Raw genomic sequence first — 22138 nt, 5'->3', positions numbered from 1 at the left:
TGTGCATGTAAACGCACTCAATGATTTGGGTTTTGCTTTAGACATGAATGCACTTCATTTTCGAGTTGAATCCCACTGGGGTGCAACATTCAATTTACTCATCGTTTGGTGTGTGTCACGGTTTTAGGGTCACGGTTTCGGTATGTTTTGGTTGTGTGTGTGTTTACTGGGACAAAAAGGCTTCTGTCAAATTCAAAGAAAAGAAAATAATTTATTGAGTTACAAACACCTAACACTTTGGTCACAACAGGATTCTTTACAAAAATAAAAACCTAAGCCGTTTTTTTTTACCTCTGCCAAAATCAACGTTATTATACCACATATACCAACATACAATAACAGCTTAGAACAATGGGTTACTTCCTTTTTATATTCTATGCCACTCTCTTTGTTAACATTTAAACACAGAAGGCAATGTGTACTGTTTCGGTCTCACCTGCAATCGCATGCTTATCAACAACACCCTGGTGATGATGGCGCAAGCGACTGGTCATATTAGATAGGGATGTGCATTTAAGTCATTTTTTTCATTTCGATTAATCCATAGGTCTAAAAAATGAGTACTCAATTAACTGGGGCAAAGAAAGGGACCGGGCGTACGCACCATGGTGAAAATAAAATATTTTTTATTAAAAATATTTGTGTTTAAAAGCTAGGCAATCTTGCATTCATAATCGCAGATGATTCTTCCATGATTGCGAATGTGATATTTCCGCGCTTGTCAGTGAACTACGGCTCTATGTAGTAAATGCCGCTCCATCTAAAAAGCAGGTGATGGTGATTTACTACTAATCAAGTAAATCTTTAATGACGAGATGCGCGTGACAATCGCACAGCCCTAATAACTAATTTTTTTTTTTATTTACTGTGATAACATTTGCTATATCGGCATCATATCGGCCATTCAGCTTTCTTAATATCGGCATTTGCCATAAAAAATTTATTACAGATTTTTGTGAACTTAAAGCACAACAGTATCTGGGTTTATTTTCTTTTGACCACAGTCAAAGTATTTTCTTGTTAGCTAAAATGCACAAATGTTTAATGATTACAAAAACATAGATTCTTAAGAGATCTAAACGAGAATAAAGTCGTTATTTATCAAGAATAAAGTCTATATATTTAACAAGAAATATATACTAAATTCACTACACACTATAATATGTTATGAATAAGCATTTACGGTCAAGGAGATAAGCCCAGAAATGTACGTTTTAATTGAAGGAAACGAACATGCCCTTTAGCAGTTTGTGTTATATTCTGGGATCTTCTGCTTGCCTGTAGCCTACACAGAATGTTTTTATTGATAAAATATTAGCAGATTAGAAATTCAGCAAACATCTCAATGGTTAATTCACAAAGCATAGTGTATTATTATAAAGACGGTTATGTAATTTTGTTATCTGCTTTGCAGATCTGCTTGTTCACATCACTCCAAACACGTTAATGTAAAAATATGACATTCAAAATATTACAACTTTGTTCTCGTTATAGTGCTGGACGATATGGCCAAAATTGTTATCGCCGGTATACTTCTAATTTTCGGTCGATACGGTATAAATCCGATAACAGTATGAATGTTAAAAAAAGCCTTGGGATAAACTGCAAAGAATGCCCAAAATGAATGTCTGTACATACAAACTTCTAAACAACTGAATATACCAAGTCTATGAAGCCTCCTCCTGTAAAACTATAATATTTACAAAAATAAAAATGGTATAAATAAATTGATGTTCATTTTTTATTTGTATTTAGCCTTCATTACAAAATGAAATGTAAACTCACTGTCAAATAATCAGACATTAGGGCTTACCTTTAATATATTAATAAGGTTAATCTGAATGTCAGTCAGTGATAAATGCTGTAATGCAGGGGTCTCAAACTAATGAATCATTTTGATAACAAATTCTTCAGTCACAGTATTCACTTTCATAGTTCCATAATTTTGATCAATTAACTATTACAGTAATATGTGGAAAAATATTATTAAATAGCCTAAGTGAAAGTGACCCTAAAACTTTTGAATGGTAGTAGGCTGTTTAATGTACATAAGATAGTTGGACAGAAACATTTATATCAAAGCTCTATTTGTAATTGCATAGCAAGCTACATAATCATATATTAAGATAACTTACTAGCATACTATCATATACATACAGTCAGCTCCATAAATATTGGGACAGAGGCACATTTTGTGTTATTTTAGATGTTTACCAAAATGTATTCCAGTAACATTCATATTATGACTATTGGCTTTAAGTGCACACTCTCAGCTTTATTTTGAGGGTATTCACATCAAAATTGGCTGAAGGATTTAGGAATTACAGCCGTTTAATATGTAGCTCCCCCTTTTCAAAGGGGTCATAAGTAATGGGACCGTTGGCTTACAAGCTGTTTTATGGACAGTTATTGTCTATTTATTAAATAATTTTCTCATGAATGACAGATGTTAAGGTCTGGATTTTAAGTGTGGCAGTTGCATTTGAAGCTGTGGCTGTGAACCCAAATCATCCGATTCAGGGACATCTCCATGCAAGTGATACAGACCATATTTAGGTTTCAAAAACACCATCAGAGGGATAGCAGGAACATTAAGAGTGGCCAGATCAACACTTTGGTACATCCTGATTAAAAAAAACAACACACTGGTGAGCTCAGCAACATAAAAATCTTCTACGTCTATATAGTATAACAGTGGCGGATGATCACATTATCCTCTCCATGATAAAGAAAAACCCCTTCACAACATAATATGACTGTAACTGGAATACATTTTGGTAAACAGCTAAAATAACACAAAATGTGCCTCTGTCCCAATATTTATGGAGCTGACTGTATACTCATAACGAGACCAATAGCTGCCTACATAGGCTACTTTTATCTATTGCACGTTTCTTTCCCCCTTTTTTAACACGTGAACCTGATTTTTCTCATCCGTAGTTCAGTTTGCGTTGCATTACATCTCTCGTTCTCCCTCCCTATATGGTGTCACTGTTGGAAGCTGAGACTTGCGTTAAACACATGTTTTTAGACTTGACATGTAAACGGCCACAGGACGCCGTTGTATATCGAAATATCGGAAATGTGTTTAGAAGCCATATCACCGTTATTGGAAAAATATATACCGCGACATATATCCATATTGAATTGTTGTCCAGCCCTATCTCGTTAAATAACGACTTTATTCTCGTTGAATAACGAATTTATTCTCGTTGAATAATGACTTGATTATAATGGGCTGATATTTGCGAGTTTTATGTGTATCGGCCGATATGTGGCTGCTGTGGTCGCAGATTTTTTTCGGCATTATTTACAGACAGAGTGCTGGAAGCCGCGAGTGATTGCAGGTCATATGACTAAAAACAACTAACCTTTCCATGACAACATTGAAAGCTCGACCTAACAGCTGATCATAGCTATACAAAGCGAGATTTAATTTCTCATCTCTCTATATATTTGTAGTAGTAAAGTGCTAGAAATTAATATCCTTTGCTGATAGGTCCTCGTCATTGTGGAGAGTGCAGTTCATGGTTCCATAGCACCCTCACCTGTTTTTACTTTTTGTTAAATATAGTTTTTTAAGTTCAATAAATGTTACTTTTTTAAATTGAGACTTGTAACATTTGGCATCGTTGTGTCATTTTTATGATGTAAATTGAGTGAGCAAAAGCAGTATCGGGTCCAAATATCGGCTCAAGAAAATCGGCAGCCTGTATCGGTCATCGGCTAAGGGTGAGGAAAAATAATCAGTATCAGCATCGGCACTAAAAAATCCATATCAGTCGATCCCTAGACTTTATTCTCGAAATTATATTTATTCTAACTTTTTTCTCGTTAAATAATGACTTTTTTTCTCACATTTAAATGACTTGAATCTCGAGATGTTTTTTTATTTTATTTAAATAGGCGGTCTCCTGTTGCTGTTTGAACACATTCAACCACATGTGTGCGTTTACACTACAAAAGCTTGGCAAGCCGACCGGACGTGACATAGGGGTGTGGCAGCATCGATGATTCCATTTTTTTATTTAAAGTTCAAGGTTGTGACTTACTTTCGATCGATTTCGAAATTAAAATCGAAATCGTGACACTCTTAGTCTATATACCTTTTTCATCTCCGTGCATCCTGTAACTCTGTCTGACGCACCCACCGCTAGCTTAGCTTAGCACAAAGACTGGAAGTAAATGGCTCCATCTAGCATACTGTTCCAAACAATTCACAAAATAACGCAAACATTTTCCTATTTTTATGTTGTGATTTGTATAGTCGCAGCGTGTACAAATAACACTGTCATATGAGACACAGCCATCTTTTAACAGTATACATACAGGGATCTATATTCTCAGAAGGCGAAGCACTACTACTGTGATTTGCTTGCAGCACCCAAGAAGCCCCCTGGTGAGGAGCAGAGAGTTCGGTCAAAGTTGTGCTAATCACCAGTGTTGTTTTCGTCAACGATGATGATAACGAAATGATTTTGTTGACGCACCTATTTTTTATGACGCTAACGCGACTATTACTAGCTAAAAATTTCTCTAAGGTGACGAAAACATGACTGGACGCTAGGGGTGGGCCGGTTTGTATTTTTTTTTACCGCGGTCGGTAATCAGCAAATTCCCGCGGTTTTGCGGTTTATTGGCAAGACAACGAGTTAAATAACATGATTTATTTATCTTCAATACAAAACATGTGCAAATTACTTAAGGAACATGTAAAGTAAATATAATTTCCTTCCACATTTCTTCAATTTCAACATTCAACAACTTGAACAATTAATATTATCAGTTAAAAAAAAATGTTAACGCATTGTGCGTGTCCACACGTCCTACAGACATTTCGCCACTTTTCTATCCTTAATTTATGAATAGCCTGTAAATTACGCGAATTATTGCTGCCCTGATGGTCTGGTAAAATAACCATTTGTATGAAAAATCACTTGTACTGCATATGTGTCCGTGCTTGAGTATAGCTGGGAAGCTGCACTGAGACGCGTGTGTGCGCAAGATAACGCGGTCCGTCTGTCTCGCGCGCCCGGGCTGTCCGCGTCTGTCTCGCGCGCGCCTGGGCAGTCCGCTTCTGTTGCACGTGCTCGGACAGAACGCTTCTGTCCTCGACCCTCACCTAAACATCTGTCTTTGTCCACAAACAGAGAAAGAAGACGCAAAAGCAAAACTTTTTGAAATGTGTCCTGCTTTAGAAATGGCCACTGTTGTATGCTAGATGAAAAAAAGAGACAATCTAACCTCTTTGGATATTAATCCTCAGACTAATCGCATGCTCTTTATGTTGCGTGAAAATTTGATAATGTATGAAACCTGATTCTGTTGTTGATCTGTTGCGGTTGTTTGCACGTTCAAATTAGATAAAATGTTTGTATTACTTTAACAAGTGACAAAAGTAACACTTTAACAACGTCACCTGTATTTCTACTCAATGACAATTTTATATTAAAATCATATCAGTTAATGTTCAGTTAACAAGTTGCGGTTGTTAACAAGCTGCGTGTATAACATCTCCACATATACACACAAGTGCAGACCAATGTTTCAAGTGTGTTTTTTTTTTTTGCGGTTATGACGTGAGGAGCTCAGACCCGCGGCATGGGTTACATGACCGCGGTATGGCGGTAATCCGGTTACCGTGACCGTGGTATGGTGGTAATCCGGTTACCGCCCCAGGCCTACTGGACGCTTTCGAGTTTCCGTTGACGAGATGAGACGGAACGAAAACGATTATAAGTCTGACGTTCATAATGCATAACATTTCTGCATATTTTGCGTGAAATCTGTCTGTTTTTAGCTAAAAAGTATCAGCAATGCTGCCGCTTCCTATCCTTGTTTTGGGTCAACACAGTCTCACTTACGCCCACCACCCAGCTGCTGTGCACGCGTCGCGCACCAGATTTCAAAGACAACAACAACACACGCCAATAAACGGAAACGACGATATGATTTATTGACAAACTTTCAGAAAGAAAAACGGAATGCATATTGGGAGACGACAGTAAATGTGGCCACAAATTAGGTGGGAAGAATACCACCAACCTCAAGCGGCACCTGAAGGCTCATCACGCTAATATTTTTTAAAGGTAACTAACAAGTCACGCTGTTAACATATCATATACATTCAATTTTACTCGACATTCGGAAGGTTTTACATCTATCTACTACTCAAACCTAAGCCCATTTCCAATACTTTTTGTGGTGTATTTAAATAAGGCAAGGCACGCGTTTCTCAACTTTATAAGTGAGGTCTCAGCGTAACACACAAACTCAACATGAGAGTATTTCAGGCTCAACGTTTTTTATGACATGCGCAGAAGGCACACTGACTAAAACAACGGCAAGACCTCAGGGACAACCTAATGCACATTTTAATAGTATTAAATACACCACATTTTTTAACCTAAATTAATTTGTTAAAAATACCTTTTTTACTAAAATTGACTTAAACTTGACTAAAATCTTTTGCGTTTTCATCAACTAAAACATGACTAAAACTAACAATTTTATAAGTGACTAAAATGTGACTAACTGAAAGCATTTTCGTCCAAATGACTAAGACTAAAACTAAAAAGGCTGCAAAAAACAACACTGTGAATCACTCCTACCAAGTAGTAGTGGTTTGTCTTCTAAGAATATAGTTCCCAGTATGTATACTGTTAAAAGATGGCTGTGTCTCATATGACAGACAGAGTTACAGGACACACAGAGATGAAAAAGGTATGTATGGACTTATCTATCTCTGTGGGATACAATGAATAAGCTAAAATCCCAAAATATCGGTGTGTTCCTATAAGGTTGTGTGTAAAATAACCATTAAAAGCATTTATTGCCGTTGAGTTTCAATGAATGATTGGGTTGGACTAGGGAGAAATCTGTTTAACATATCAAAGTCTTATCTCAAATGATCGAGAGAAGTCTTATTCGCGATTGACCCTGTGGGTGTGTGGAAATATCTTTAATGGATTGATGGCTTTGAATTTTGACCATGTTAAATGGAGTCATTGAATTGCAGCCCTCTCACAAATGGGGTTTATAAAGTAAGAGGTTACCATGGCTACTGGAGGATGCTATGAGATCTATCTGTCATATGGTGACTCAACTTTTGTGAGATGTCTGGCTAGTAGAGAGAGAGCGTGATTTTTTTTTTTGTTACATTAAAATGTTGATGAATTATTATGTAAACTGAGTGTTGATTTAGTTTATTGATCTTTTCTTTTTTTTCAGATTCCAGTATTATTCAGAGCAGGTCAAAGGAAGATTAATTAATTTTTGTGTTTTTTTTTCAGTACCCGAAGACCTCACTCCTGAGGAACAGAAAGAGCTTGAAAACATCCGGCGTCGAAAGCAAGAGCTACTGGATGACATTCAGGTTAAGATATGGCGTATCTTCATTCCATCTTATTCCAGCTGTATTTTCTTTCTCCCTTCATATATCTGCTTTTCTTCTGCTTTCCCGTTGAATATTTATTTGCCTATCAAGAAAACACATATTTAAAAGGTCATTCAAAGTACAGTCACACAACGCACACATGACACATCAATTCAGATTAAAATTATTTCAATTTAGTTTTAGAAAAGTGTTTTCACTAATTGGGTATATCCACATGTAAACTCCTTCCAGCGTCTATATTGACAACATTATTAGTTTATAATAAATATAATAGTAGAGCTGCAACAACTAATCGATAAAAATCCATTATGACATTTTGTCAACGATTAGTTGGTATATGACGTCACATGCTCCCGCACCATAATCGGCCAACATGCAGCACGCGTCAGGTGCTGTTTCTTCATACAGCGCGAGCTGCTTGCTCAAAGTCATTCACGTTTATTCACACAATGCAGCTGCGCGCAAGATTCAAAGAGGCTGTTTACACTTTGCATTAACATGCGTTTTCGTCGATCGGATCACAAGTGGACGCATTAATGCCAGGTGTAAAAGGTTAAATGTTTTGAGCTCGTCCACTTTCGACCACTTTCAACCACATTCAGAGGTAGTCGAAGACCTTTTCGATCGAATTGCTGTTGTAGTGTAAACGCACATGTGGTTGAATGTGTTCGAACAGCCACACGCGACTGCCTTCCCTCCGCCCATTTATCTAATCTGAGGTAGGGATGCAACGATTATAGATTTTGATGGTACGGTTATAGTCTGATAAATAATCCCGGTTGTACGGTTATTATGGACTATTTATTTTACAACATTAATGTAAAAAAATCACATTAATAAATTTTTGAACAATTGCTAAATTCTTTTGTATTTTCAGTTTGTGTATTTATTCTGTAATTCTTGGACAAATAATAAGAATAATAACCTAGCAGGCTTTGACTTAAACAGTATAGGTGCCTTTTGAAACCTGTAGGCTATTCATTTTAATGATCTTTTGAATAAATGTAATTTTATATTTGGACTGAATAAATGAATATTATTTTGATTTGTTTGAAGTATTGAGCCTCTCAAAACGAATAATAACACAGGGTCATCCTGGACTGGGTTCTGCGAGTCATTTTGGACTGGCAGCATTAACGTGTTAACTCATGCTATTAATTCATAAATCATTAACACGTTAAAATAATTCAACGTTATTAAATGCAGTCAGACCACCAGGAGCCCCGCCCGGATTTGATCCGCGAGGAGGAGGTTTTAAATGCTGCACAGACCGATTGGAGTGTGGCTCTTTCACACACCCGTGCACGCACGCACGCACACACACACCAGATGCACAAACAACCAAGAGACGTGTCACGCGCACATATTCTTTTGAACGCAGAGCTTTGTCATACAGTGCGCTAACGAGCATGTTGCATGCCGCATGCCGCACGCGCCTCTTGGTGGTTCGTGGGTTTGTGTGTGCGTGCGTGTAACAAAAACACGCAGTGTAGCGGAGGCTTTACGGTTACTTAACCGTGACATTTTTAAGCGCGGTTAATAGTGAAACCGGTTAATCGCTGCATCCCTAATCTGAGGTACTGAACACAATGTTTTACGTCTTTTCTGACTTCTGGTGCGAACACACGGTGTACAGCTCTATTTTTAGCCTTTCATTGATAAAGCTAAAGCGACTGATCTCCATGTAGTTTCATTTTACGGGCGTGTGGAAGTTGCACGATCTTATTTCTTCAATTGCGCTGAAATATCAGAGAAAGCTCTAACATATACACGTACAAAACACTGTGCAGCATGTTTACTTACAACACAAGCAGTGGACTCCCACATAATATTAGTTTGCGTCCATATAAACTCGTCATTACTCCCGCTCGTGTTTAAATGACAGCAGAGAGACTCGCCCACAGTCTTCACAGACCCCCACCTCAAAGTAATCAGAACAGAAGCGGTCAACAGTGGACAAAAGAGACGGATTTAAATACCAGGTGTACACGTGATGTGTCTCTCTTGTCCACTTGTCATCCCACCAACGAAAACACATCTTAATACCACGTGTAAACAGCTCCAAAAAAGTCAGGTGCTGTCTCTTAATACAGCACAAGCTCACATTTACTTCATACGCGAGCTGCACGTTTATTCAGGCAATCTTCTGACCAGCCGACCAGCTTGGTTAAAAGCACGGAAGCAAAATCGCAATCGATATAAGTGACTTTGATATAAGTGACTTTGATATATGTGACTTTGATATAAGTGACTTTGATATAAGTGACTTTGTATTTGTTTAATTGTTGTTGGGTTTTCATAAAATAGTAATGAACCACAAGCATCTGTTTTAAAGTAAGGGGGAAATCCAGGTTTTTATTACTGTAACAATGCATGTATATCACCATATCATTATGGTTTTGTGCAACTGTTGAAGCGATGATCAAATATGCTTGAAAGCATGCTTAACTCTTTTCCCGTCAGCGTTTTTTTTTTAAGTTGTCACTGAGTTTTAGTTAATGCCTTGCAGAAAAATTATCTTCTTTAACTCTTTCACCGCCAGCGTTTTTAAAAAAAGTTGCCAGCCAGCGCCAGCGTTTTTCATGATTTTCACCAAAGTTTAATATCTTCCAGAAAATGTTCTTCTTTAAATATATAAACATACAGTATACCAAATGAAAGAACAGACCCTCTGCTTTCAAACAAAAACGTTTCATCCTACCTTTAGTGGTTCTTTTGCAATCAGCTTTTGAATATGGGTAGGTTTTTGCAAAAACACCATATTTTGAGCAAAAAGCAGAGATAATTCCATTTTTATGACGGACTTTTCATAGAGATCCATTCAGAGCGATCTTTAAAACAGACACGGACATGCAGCAGCTTGCCACAGGGCAATACTTCCGGTTTTAAAAAGTTGCGGAAGGGCGCCACCTGGTGGATAATAGCGGTATTGCGGAAAGACGGAAAATCTCGTCATTGGCGGGGAAGCGTTTTCTCTTAATTGACGAGATATCTCGTCAATGGCGGGGAAAGAGTTAAATAAACATAAACTATCAAATGAAAGAACAGACCATCCGCTTTCAAAAAAAAAAAAAAAAAAAAAACGTTTCATCCTATCTTCATTTGTTCTATTATCACCTGTCAGATTTTTTAGCTAAAAGCGGCGAAAATTACATTTTTGTGAATAACTTTTGTAAGAGATCAGATTCAGAGCCTGATCAAAACACGGTGGTGTTAGTGTTGAGTGAATGCGTCTGTGTTTAAGTTGGGTAAGATTGCCACCCAGTGGATAGCAGAAATATGACTTTGAGGTAAAAACTCTTCAGCGAACGTTTTCTCTTTATTGATTAGATGACTCAACAATATTTATTGACATGTATCTGGATATCGCCATAATTGTGCAATTGTATACAAATTAAAAATATGATTAAAGACAGTGATGTTTATTTTCATAAATCAGTACGCAGCAACAGTGGCGCAGTGATACTTATGTAATGCGGTCTGAACCCTGGGTTTACCAAGGTATTTTATCACGGCTTAGAACGCGTTTCAACCAGTCAGAATGAAGAACCAAAACTGCCCGTTTTATAATTGACATTTTGACATTTAAAGATGTTTTACTATTTAAAAGCTGCACAATTTTTTTTATTCAAAATAGGGCTTAAAATATCTAAATCAAAAATATTATATTAGTAAAACTCTGTAGTAGTGTGTGGCTTTTGCACTTTTAAAAGTACACTTCTACACCTGAATACCCTAATTTAGTGCCTTATAGAGCTATAATACGTAAAAACATCTAATTAAGTAAATATTTATATTTTACACAATCAATCGTTTATGAAAATAATCGATAGTTGCAGCCCTAGTTAATAGAGAACCTCTGCCAAACCTCTTGCCAATCATGAGCACGATCGTTTTCTTGACAATGTTTTCTACACTAGTCTCTCAACGCCACGCTGCCACCGAAAGAGCGGGAGCATAAAGTGCACTTCCTGCTTTGGCAGAGGCTCTGCATTAACACTATTAATGTTGAAAAAAGGTATATTCTAACCTCAAAATTAAAAATCAAATGACAACCCACCAAACAAATATTTGAATAATCAAATATTCTGGTCCAGCCCTACTTCTTATACACAATCTCATTATTCATTTTAACAGACTGCTTCACACAGATGCAGACCCAATATTACAGCATCAGTTTAACCTTTATTAGCCTATGAACTACAGTTTAATTCAAGTGCTTCTGTATCACAGGTTTGATCAATTTATGATAAAATAAGTGTTTCAATCTTTAAGCTTTATGTAAAGGACTCAACAGTAGATAATCTAAAGAAATATTTTAGTATTTTAAAGGTTCATTTTATTGGATAGCTTTATAAAGATCTGATAGATCGCTTTATTGGCTGCATTTAAATTATTTAACTAAGTGTAGTATAGTGTATCTGCTGATAATTGAGTCAGTATGAGCAGAATTTGTTCAGAGCAAAATGAGTCAATCCAACAGGAACAGGATGGGATTGTTTAGAAATAAACACACATGAGCTGAGTGTGACTACAGTGACATCACATTTTAAATTACGTCAAATTATTATTTACAAGAAATCTCCATCAGAATGCATGTATTTTTTCCTACAGAATGCTCGGTTAAGCGTCACACATAAACAGACGCCTTCTTGTTGCGTTACTGCCAGCTAAATCTTCTGTCTGAGACGTTTGCCTCTCTACTGAAGTGAATTAGAAGTGCAGAAGTAATAGAAATATAAACAAGAGGATCAGGCATCTGGGGGAATTTCACCAACATTATGAGCTGCACGAGTAAAATAAATATGTGAGGGGAAAACTCTTCATCAAAGACAACCCCCATATGAGATGATCACTAAACTATTTTCAGAAGAGACAGGCCTGTGTCCCAACTCCATTAATCTCTTAACTCTTTCCCCGCCATTGACGAGATATCTCGTCAATTAAGAGAAAAGGCTTCCCCGCCAATGACGAGATTTTCCGTCTTTCCGCAATACCGCTATTATCGCAACTTTTTAAAACCGGAAGTATTGCCTTATGGCAAGCTGCTGCATGTCCGTGTCTGTTTTAAAGATCGCTCTGAATCGGATCTCTATGAAAAGTCTGTCATAAAAATGGAATTATCTCTGATTTTTGCTCAAAATATGGTGTCTTTGCAAAAACCTACCCATATTCAAAAGCTGATTGCAAAAGAACCACTAAAGGTAGGATGAAACGTTTTTTTTTGTTTGAAAGCAGAGGGTCTGTTCTTTCATTTGGTATATTGTATGTTTATATATTTAAAGAAGAACATTTTCTGGAAGACATTAAACTTTGGTGAAAATCATTAAAAAACGCTGGCGCTGGCTGGCAACTTTTTTTTAAAACCCTGGCGGTGAAAGAGTTAAAGACATGGAAACAAATAATACAATATTGACATTTCAGTAGTCTTGACACCAGTGGTTAAATTGGCTTTTGTAGGGAGGGGGAGCCCTTATTTACGGTAAAAAGTCATCATTCAAAATCACGCCGTAAAATTACTTAATGTGTTTTACACTAAAGGGGCTCTTTTTCCAGTATTAATGTGTAAGGTAAGGTTGAGTATAGTTATTCAAACAAAGATAAATACTTTACAATTCACTTACAAGTTTCAGCTTTAAAGCTGTGCCAGAGGTTGATCCAAACTTTAAAACCAGAACTTTAAATTATGCTAATCTATGAGTCTGACACCCTATATGCATTTGTTGCACATGTTATTATGCAAAATTTATCATACTTTGAAAGAAGGTATAATTCAATTCAATTCAATTTTATTTATATAGCGCTTTTCACAAAAGTCAATTGTTTCAAAGCAGCTTTACATAAATAGAAGCAGTGAAAAGCACAGAAAACGACAGATAGCACAACAAAATACATGATAGCATGAGCAGTTAAATTTGCTGCGGCTATGACTCCATATTATAATTGCACGTATTACTAAAGCAACGTATAGAAGAGGAAGCTAGGTAAAGCCCAAAAAGGCTGCCTCCCCGGGGTGAAAAACCCCCTAGGAGAAAAAAAAAAACCCCGGGCTTTTATCCGAGGAAAAATAAGTCCTAGGAGGGAAAAACCCTTGGGAGAACGGAAATGGAGATTTAGCGGAGATTAAGCGGTTCTGCCGGTGATCGTTGGTCAGGTATCAGCTGGGCATAACGTTGAAGGACAGCCAGTAGATCAGAGGTGTGCCAACTTTCACATCTACCGGGACTGGGTCTGTTTGTCTCTTCCTCGGGTCGAGGACGAGACAGGGAGAGAAAAACAAAATCGTATTAGCGTAGCGGCCGTTCATATGTATTGAAGTGTCACACAGTGATGTGGTTTAACTCAGCTTAGTTCCAGACAGACTAAATATTGCGGCATAATTGTTATCCACAGTTGAGGATTTAGCAAATTGGGGGCCCAATGCGAGGGTATATATGGTAAATAAGGGTCACCTTCCGATCTTTAAGAGAAAATGAAACCTGACGACCCGTTTGACTAAGGCCTAAAGCCCCACTGTCGTCGTTAATGCAGGTTCAGTGGCAAACGGGTCTATATTGTATGCCATTTACAGGACCAGGAGAAAACGCCAAAAACATCGCAACCCGACCATACGTGTTAACCCGTTTGACTAAGGCCGGAAGCCCCACTGTCGTCGTTAATGCAGGTTCAGTGGCAAACGGGTCTGTATGGCATACTATTCATAAGACTTACGATAGCGCCAAAATCGCAACCCGACCATACGTGCCAACCCGTTTGACTAAGGCTGGAGGCCCCACTGTCGTCGTTAATGCAGGTTCAGTGGCAAACGGGTCTGTATGGCATACTATTCACAAGACACACGAAAGCGCGAAAAACGCAACCCGACCATACATACCAACCCGTTTGACTAAGGCTGGAGGCCCCACTGTCGTCGTTAATGCAGGTTCAGTGGCAAACGGGTCTGTATGGCATACTATTCATAAGACTTACGATAGCGCCAAAATCGCAACCCGACCATACGTGCCAACCCGTTTGACTAAGGCTGGAGGCCCCACTGTCGTCGTTAATGCAGGTTCAGTGGCAAACGGGTATGTATGGCATACTATTCACAAGACACACGAAAGCGCGAAAAACGCAACCCGACCATACATACCAACCCGTTTGACTAAGGCTGGAGGCCCCACTGTCGTCGTTAATGCAGGTTCAGTGGCAAACGGGTCTGTATGGCATACTATTCACAAGACACACGAAAGCACCAAAATCGCAACCCGACCATACGTGCCAAACCGTTTGACTAAGGCCGGAAGCCCCACTGTCGTCGTTAATGCAGGTTCAGTGGCAAACGGTGGCAAACTATTTAATGCAATTCATATTAAGTGTTCATGCAGAAAAGGTTTTTATTTATTTATTTGGTTGGTCTGTGTTATGACCGTGAGTGCTTTGTTCCGTGCAAATAACTATTGCGAGTTAAGAACCTTTACTAGACAAATTATGCGAATGCTTTGTTGAAGAGAAAAGTTTTAAGTCTAGATTTAAAATGATCGACTGTGTCTGATTCTCGGACATCGGTTGGTAAATCATTCCAGAGCTTAGGGGCTAAGTAGGAAAAGGATCTTCCACTTTTAGACACTTTTGATAGTCTAGGGATAATCAATAGGCCAGAATTTTGCGACCGTAGTGTGCGTGATGGATTGTATTCTGATAGTAATTCTCTAAGATATGAGGGTGCTAAGCCATTTAAAGCTTTGTAGGTGATTAGTGATATTTTAAATTGGATGCGATATTTAACTGGTAGCCAGTGTAAAGATGCCAGAATTGGGCTTATGTGGTCATACTTCTTAGATCGAGTAAGTACCCTTGCAGAAGCGTTTTGAACTAGCTGAAGCTTGTTGACCTGATTTGAATGGCATCCCCCGAGTAGCGAGTTACAATAGTCTATTCTAGAGGTCATAAAAGCATGAATAAGCTTCTCTGCGTCAGATGTAGACAGTATATGGCGTATTTTTGAGATATTTCTAAGATGGAAGAATGCTGTGCGGCAGACGTTGGCGATATGACTATCAAAGGATAAGTTGCTGTCGAACATCACACCTAAGTTCCTAACCGTGGAAGATGGCACCACAGTACAGCCATCTATGTGCAATTTGTAATCTGACATATTATGTTTGTAGCGATTTGGTTCAATAATAAGTACCTCTGTCTTATTGGAGTTGAGCTTAAGAAAGTTATGTGCCATCCAGTCACTAACATCGTTAATGCAGTCTTTTAGCCTAGAAAACGTGTGTGTTTCGCTGGGATGCGAGGAGATGTAAAGCTGGGTATCATCCGCATAGCAGTGAAAACTTATGTTATGTTTCCTGATAATGTCTCCTAGGGGTAACATGTATAACGAGAACAGGATAGGACCTAAAACTGATCCCTGCGGTACACCGTATTTAACCAGGGAGTGATATGACTCTTCCTCATTTACATAAACAAAGTGATAGCGATTGGTTAGATATGACCTAAACCAGGCTAGCGCCTGACCACTGATACCAACATAGTTTTCTAGTCTATTGAGTAGGATTCTGTGGTCTATTGTGTCAAATGCTGCACTATGGTCTAGTAATATAAGAATTGAGATTTCACCACGATCGGATGTTAATAGGAGGTCATTTGTAACTCTAAGCAACGCTGTCTCTGTGCTATGGTGGGGCCTGAATCCTGATTGGAACTTTTCATATGTACTATTATTTGTCAAGAATATGCGTAACTGGCTTGCCACTACCTTTTCTAATATTTTCGAAAGAAAAGGGAGACTTGAGATTGGTCTAAAGTTATTAAGTTCTCCTTGGTCAAGCTGTGGTTTTTTAATCAGCGGTTTAATAACTGCTAGTTTGAAAGCTGTTGGAACGTATCCTATTTCTAGCGATGAGTTAAAGATATTTAGAACCGGGGTTGACACTACAGGGAATACTTCTTTAAGTAGTTTTGTGGGAACGGGGTCTAATATACAGGACGATGATTTGGATGATGTGACTAGTTTAGAGAGCTCATCTATTGTAGTAGGTTTAAATGAATCAAGATGTTCGTATGGTAGTCTAGTGTTAAGTGAACTAATGGGTAGAGTGGTGGCTGCCTGGGTAGCTACGATGTTTTCCCTAATAGCCGAAATTTTGTTAGAAAAGAAGTTCATGAAGTCGTTACTATTGTGTTGAAGTTTACTATTGGTTTCTGTTTGTTCTTTGTTTCTAGTCAGTTTCGCAACTGTGCTAAAGAGGAAACGAGGGTTATTATGATTCTCATTTATAAGCTTGTCTAACTTTGTGCTTCTATAATTTCTTTCCATTTTTCTAGCTGCCTTTTTAAGGGCTGCTGTGTGATGGTCATACCATGGAGCTGGCGGTTTTTCTTTGAATCTCTTTTTTCGAATGGGAGCAACGGCATCCAATGTGTTAGAACAGACATTGTTTAGGTTTTCTATTTCAATATCTAGATCGTCACAGTTATCTGCTACATGTTTCATTTGGGACAGGTCTGGAAGAGTGCTAATAAAGCTATCTTTAGTGGTGGAAATTATTGTTCTGGCTAGTCGGTAGCATGTTGTAGATTGAGTGATCCTATCTAGAAGTACAGTGTATGACACAAGGTAATGGTCAGAAACTGCATCACTCTGAGGTGATATTTCGACGTCATTAATATTGAGTCCGAGTGACAGAATTAAGTCTAATGTGTGATTACGAGTATGCGTTGGCCCTGTCACGTTTTGTCTAATATTGAGAGAATTTAGAACATCTATAAACGCACGTCCTAATGCGTCTTTTGGGTTGTCCACATGGACATTAAAATCACCAACAATAAGAGCTTTATCTACAGTGACTACAAGCTCAGATAGGAAATCTGCTATTTCATTAAGGAAATCTGCATGGTGGCCCGGTGGTCTATAGGTTGTCGCTAAAGCAAAAGAAAGCTGTTTGTGGTTACGATCAGTTATTTCCATATTTAACAACATTACTTCAAATGATTTAAATTTTAGCTCAGATTTTTGGTTTACTTTAAACATTGTATTGTATATTGTAGCTACACCACCCCCTCTCCCCTTTAATCGAGGTTCGTGTTTATAATAATAGTCTTGTGGGGTGGATTCATTTAAACTAATGTAGTCGTCTGCTTTAAGCCAGGTTTCTGTTAAACAGAGTACATCTAAGTTTTGGTCTGTAATTATTTCATTGACAATAGGTTCTTTATTGGTAAGCGATCTAATGTTAAGAAGGCCGAATTTTAAGATTCGAGATTCATCTGTTAATGTATTGTTTTCTAATTTTATTTGAATCAGATTTGTACCAGATGTAACAAGCGGTGCCCTGTATTTATTTGTTCGGGGAACAGATACAGTTGAAATGTGCTGATATTTCGGTAAGATTGACTCGAAGTGCTGGGATATAAGTGGTCTTGACATATCACGGCAGCTAACAGATGGACGGTTAAGCCGATCCGTCTGTTTCCTGACCTGGGCCCTGGATAGTCAGACTATATCAGAATTAAGACTATTGATCAGATTTTTAGTGAGTATAGCACTTCCTTCCGATGACGGATGAAGGCCATCTCGGGTTAGGAGAAATGGTCTTCCCCAGAAATGCTTCCAATTGTCTATAAACCCTACGTTATGCTGAGGGCACCACTTTGACATCCATCCATTGAGAGACACTAATCTACTATGTGTTTCATCTCCCCGGTAGGCGGGGAGGGGACCAGAGCATATTACATTGTCTGACATTGTTTTTGCAATTTCACACATCTCCTTAATATTATCTTTGGTGATTTCCGACTGGCGGAGCCTAGTGTCATTCGTGCCGGCGTGAATAACAATCTTAGAAAACTTCCGCTTAGCATTAGCCAGCACTTTAAGTTTGGATCTAATGTCAGACGTTCTGGCTCCCGGTATACAGTCGACTATGGTGTTTGGTGCCTCAATGTTAGTGTTCCTGAGTATAGAATCTCCAATGACCAGGGCACTTTTAAAAGGTGTTTCAGCTGGTATACTCCTTAGGGGATCGAATCTGTTAGAAATTGTCGTTACGTTATGGGTCTTAGAAGGACGCCTTATATGACTATGCCGCCTAACAGTCACCCAGTTTGACCGCCGACTTGACTCTGATGACGGAACCGAGCCATGTGTATTTTGATAAACACTATGCGCGCTCGATACAGTATTTGTAATATTTATATTAGCATCTGATGTCGGAACCGAGCCATTAGTCTTTTCGCTCGATAGATTATTTGCGACAGTAACATTAGCGGTTTTGCTATCCTCAACTAGCGTTCGGATGCGCGATTCTAGTTCAGCAACCTTCTCAGTTAACCTTAATACTTCAATACACTTAGTGCATGTAAACCCCTCTATGCTAACAGCAGAAGCTAAACTATACATGTGGCAAGTAGTACATGTTACAATAACAAGCGGAGTCTTACCGCTTTCATGCTGGGCGATGGCGTCTTCGTTTACCCGAACGCGGTCCCCGGAGCTGCATCGCGTGGGGTGTTCGGTTGTGACACGCCTCGGTCGCCTGCGAACGTTTGGGGTCAGGGTGATGTTTGGCTTGCTGAATCTGCGAAGGCCGGGCAGCGGTTCCTCCACAGCTTCCCGATCGCTTTCATGTCGTTCACGGTCCGTGAAGCTGCATCGCGTGGAATGCATGTTTGTTGCTCGCTTGTGGACGTCGGAAGGCAGGGTGAAGTGGGCGCTGTACCTCGCCTTGGATCTGCTAAAACCGGGAAACAACTCCTCCACAGCTTCCCGCTCAGGTGAGGATAGGTCAGAAAAGCATATATCAGATGAATCCGCCATTAGATCGGAAAATGCTAGCTTCAGCCTCCACCGTGAGGATGCTAGCGGGCTATATGCTAACTGTTTATTAGTGATAAATAGTTTCACGTGGTAGTACTGCTCAATAATCGTCACGGTAAAGTATTCCTATGTAAAACTAATAAGTTATATTATATAAATAGGAATAAGATGGTAAAAAAAGCTTTTAGATGATGAACTCGACGGAGCTACGATGCACGATCTGTTCAGCGTGACGTCACAAACCGGACTCAACCTCTTTGACTAATTCTAAGCATAAGATTAAATCAACAAGAAAAACGACATATTGAATCAGCATCAATATGTCTGATAAATTAGCCATAGAGATAAGCTGGTCAGCAGTTAGTAAAATTATCACTATTGTTAGATTGTAATTGATTTGTATAATCAAATACATTATTTTATTAAACTATACAATAAGTTCAGTATTATCTTTGAACATATTGTAATGAGATGAGTGATATGGCTATACATACTTTAATCTAGACTTCTATTAAGTTTTCTCGACGTGTGCACCACTCTTACCTCTCTATCTCTCTATCTCTCATCTCTACAATTTCTAATGTCATCCTGTGAGAATGCGCATTCTTGAGGATCTGAGTGAGACGCGGGGCTGCGTACCAGTGATGCGCGGGTCAATGTATAAACAACCGCCACCCGCCCGCAACTTGGACCGCAAAAAAGACGACTGTGATTTTTGGCCGATTCGAGCGTCTGTTTCATGCGTTTTGACATTGCAGAAGATCACGTGCTCTGGATATGCGTGTTTGCAGCCTAATGTTTGATATTTTGCTTTAAATGTAAAATTATTAGCCTACAGAACATGTCTTTTATTAATTTAATTTTAACAAATCAAAATAACTTATACAAATCATATAAAGTAGCCTACGTGTTTTATATAACTGGCTGCTTATAAAAAACCCAAAGAAATTAAGAAATAATGATTAATAACAATTTATTATCTTTATTAATTAACATTACCATTCCAGAGTGAAACAAAATAAGGTTGAGTTCATACCTTATACCGTTACTGATATAACAGTGTTTAGTCTTAACAGTGTATGATATTCAGCTCGTCTTGATTTAATTATTTTATTCCGCCAAATGGAAAAAAAACATCCATATCTGAATGAATGGGACTCAAGACCTATATTAGGGATGCAGCGATTATAGATTTTGATGGTACGGTTATAGTCTGATAAATAATCACGGTTGTACGGTTATTACGGTTATTAAGGATTCATTTATTTTACAACATTAATGTATAAAATCACATGAATACATTTTTGAACAATTGCTAAATTTTTCTGTATTTTCAGTTTGTGTATTTTCTCTACAATTCTTGGACAAATGATAATAATAATAACTTGGCTGGCTTTGACTTAAACCGTATAGGTGCCTTTGAAACCTGTAGGCTATTCATTTTAATGATCTTTTGAATAAATGTAACTTTACATTTGGACTGAATAAAGTTATATTATTTTGGTTTGTTTGAAGTATTGAAGTAAAATATATGAAGTAAAAATGATAAGAGCCTCTCAAAATGAATAATTACACAGGGTCATCCTGAACCAGGTACTGCAAGTCATGTTGACAGGTGAAGCTTAATATTACACAAAAGTCAACGATTAACGTGTTAACTAATGCTATTCATTAATTAATCATTAACGCGTTAAAATAATTCAACGTAATGAAATGCAGTCAGACCATCAGGAGCCCCACCCGGGTTTGATCCGCGAGCAGGAGGTTTTTAATGCTGTACAGAGTAGACCGATTGGAGTGTGGCTCTTTCACGTACAGATGCAGGTGCACGCGCACACATCCACGCACACGCACACACAAACCAGATGCACGAACAACCAAGAGACGTGTCACGCGCACATATTCTTTTGAACGCAGAGCTTTGTCATACAATGCACAATCCAGATGCACGAACAACCAAGAGACGCGTAACACGCACATATTCTTTTGAACGCGGAGCTTTGTCATACAATGCATCATGACGCATGCGCCTCTTGGTGGTTCGTGGATCTGGTTTGTGCGTGCGTGAAACAAAAACACGCGGTGTAGCGAAGGCTTTACGGTTACTTAACCGTGACATTTTAAATCGCGGTTAATAGTGAAACCGGTTAATCGCTGCATCCCTAACCTATATGTCAGATTGCGTTGGCCAAAACACCAAAAGAACTGCGTTTTCAAAAGATATTGCGAGCAGACACAGATATTTGCATCCGGGCGGAATTACATTTATTAAAAGAGCTCTGATTTTGGCGAAAAACAGTAAGTAAATTGCTCTGGAATTTTTTACAGAGGTTGCAGAGAAAAACACAGACATGGCCGATTCGGACGGGATTAAAATCACAGTGGACCTCTGAGAAGCATGATTTTCTCTGAGGTTCCCTTGTAAAACTAATCCCATCCAAAATTACAAAGGTTTAAATGGCATCTTTATTCCAAACGACCCGACCGACCGCGACCCGAATGTCATTACAAATATTTGGCCCAGCCCAATTTAACCCTGTTGCTGAAGGAGACAGAGCTGAGCTCCGGCAGGGTGTGTTGTGGACCTGAGGAGGCGGAGCTGCGCTCCGGTGAGCTCCGGCCCAATTTAACCAATGCTTGACACTGAGGTCATTCATCAGTTCTCCTCCTTTAAGGTGAGAGAGAAAGAGAGAGAGGAATTTGATTTGAATATAATATGGCTTCTCATTGATGTGACACATACAGTCTGAATAGTGGAAACAGCTTTGAGGAGCTCAGATGGTGCAGTTACTATATACGGCTGTTCCAAAGCTTTGGGACAGCTACGGAAGAAGCACATGAACCTCATACAGTAGCTAAAGACACCATGTACATGATGGTGCTGTGTTTTGTGTAGCATTATTAACTTGATAAATTCTTTCTGTTTTTTGATCTGT

The 22138-nt window shown here is 38.6% G+C and overlaps 2 protein-coding genes across 3 annotated transcripts in view; one reads left to right on the top strand and one right to left on the bottom strand.

Moving 5' to 3' along the window:
• The window catches only part of cyth1a (cytohesin 1a), a 121963-nt gene that overhangs the window by 32747 nt on the left and 67078 nt on the right, over positions 1 to 22138 (top strand). For both annotated transcript variants that reach the window (XM_065275152.2, XM_065275153.2), the window contains exon 2: positions 7293 to 7375. In XM_065275152.2, coding sequence (XP_065131224.1) covers positions 7293 to 7375 — 83 coding nt within the window. The remainder of the gene's footprint in view (positions 1 to 7292; positions 7376 to 22138) is intronic.
• Positions 17312 to 22130, bottom strand: LOC141281944 (uncharacterized). Its single transcript, XM_073814083.1, has 2 exons — positions 21370 to 22130; positions 17312 to 20367 (listed from the first exon to the last, which is right to left on the bottom strand). Exon 2 carries the CDS (start codon positions 19200 to 19202, stop codon positions 17880 to 17882), a length of 1323 nt encoding a protein of 440 aa, XP_073670184.1. The 5' UTR covers positions 19203 to 20367; positions 21370 to 22130; the 3' UTR covers positions 17312 to 17879.

Source organism: Paramisgurnus dabryanus, chromosome 3 (genome assembly GCF_030506205.2).
Source record: "Paramisgurnus dabryanus chromosome 3, PD_genome_1.1, whole genome shotgun sequence".
Lineage (NCBI taxonomy): Eukaryota > Metazoa > Chordata > Actinopteri > Cypriniformes > Cobitidae > Paramisgurnus > Paramisgurnus dabryanus.
The sequence above is the reverse complement of the archived record's forward strand: the minus strand, read 5'-3'. Positions and strand labels throughout refer to the sequence as shown.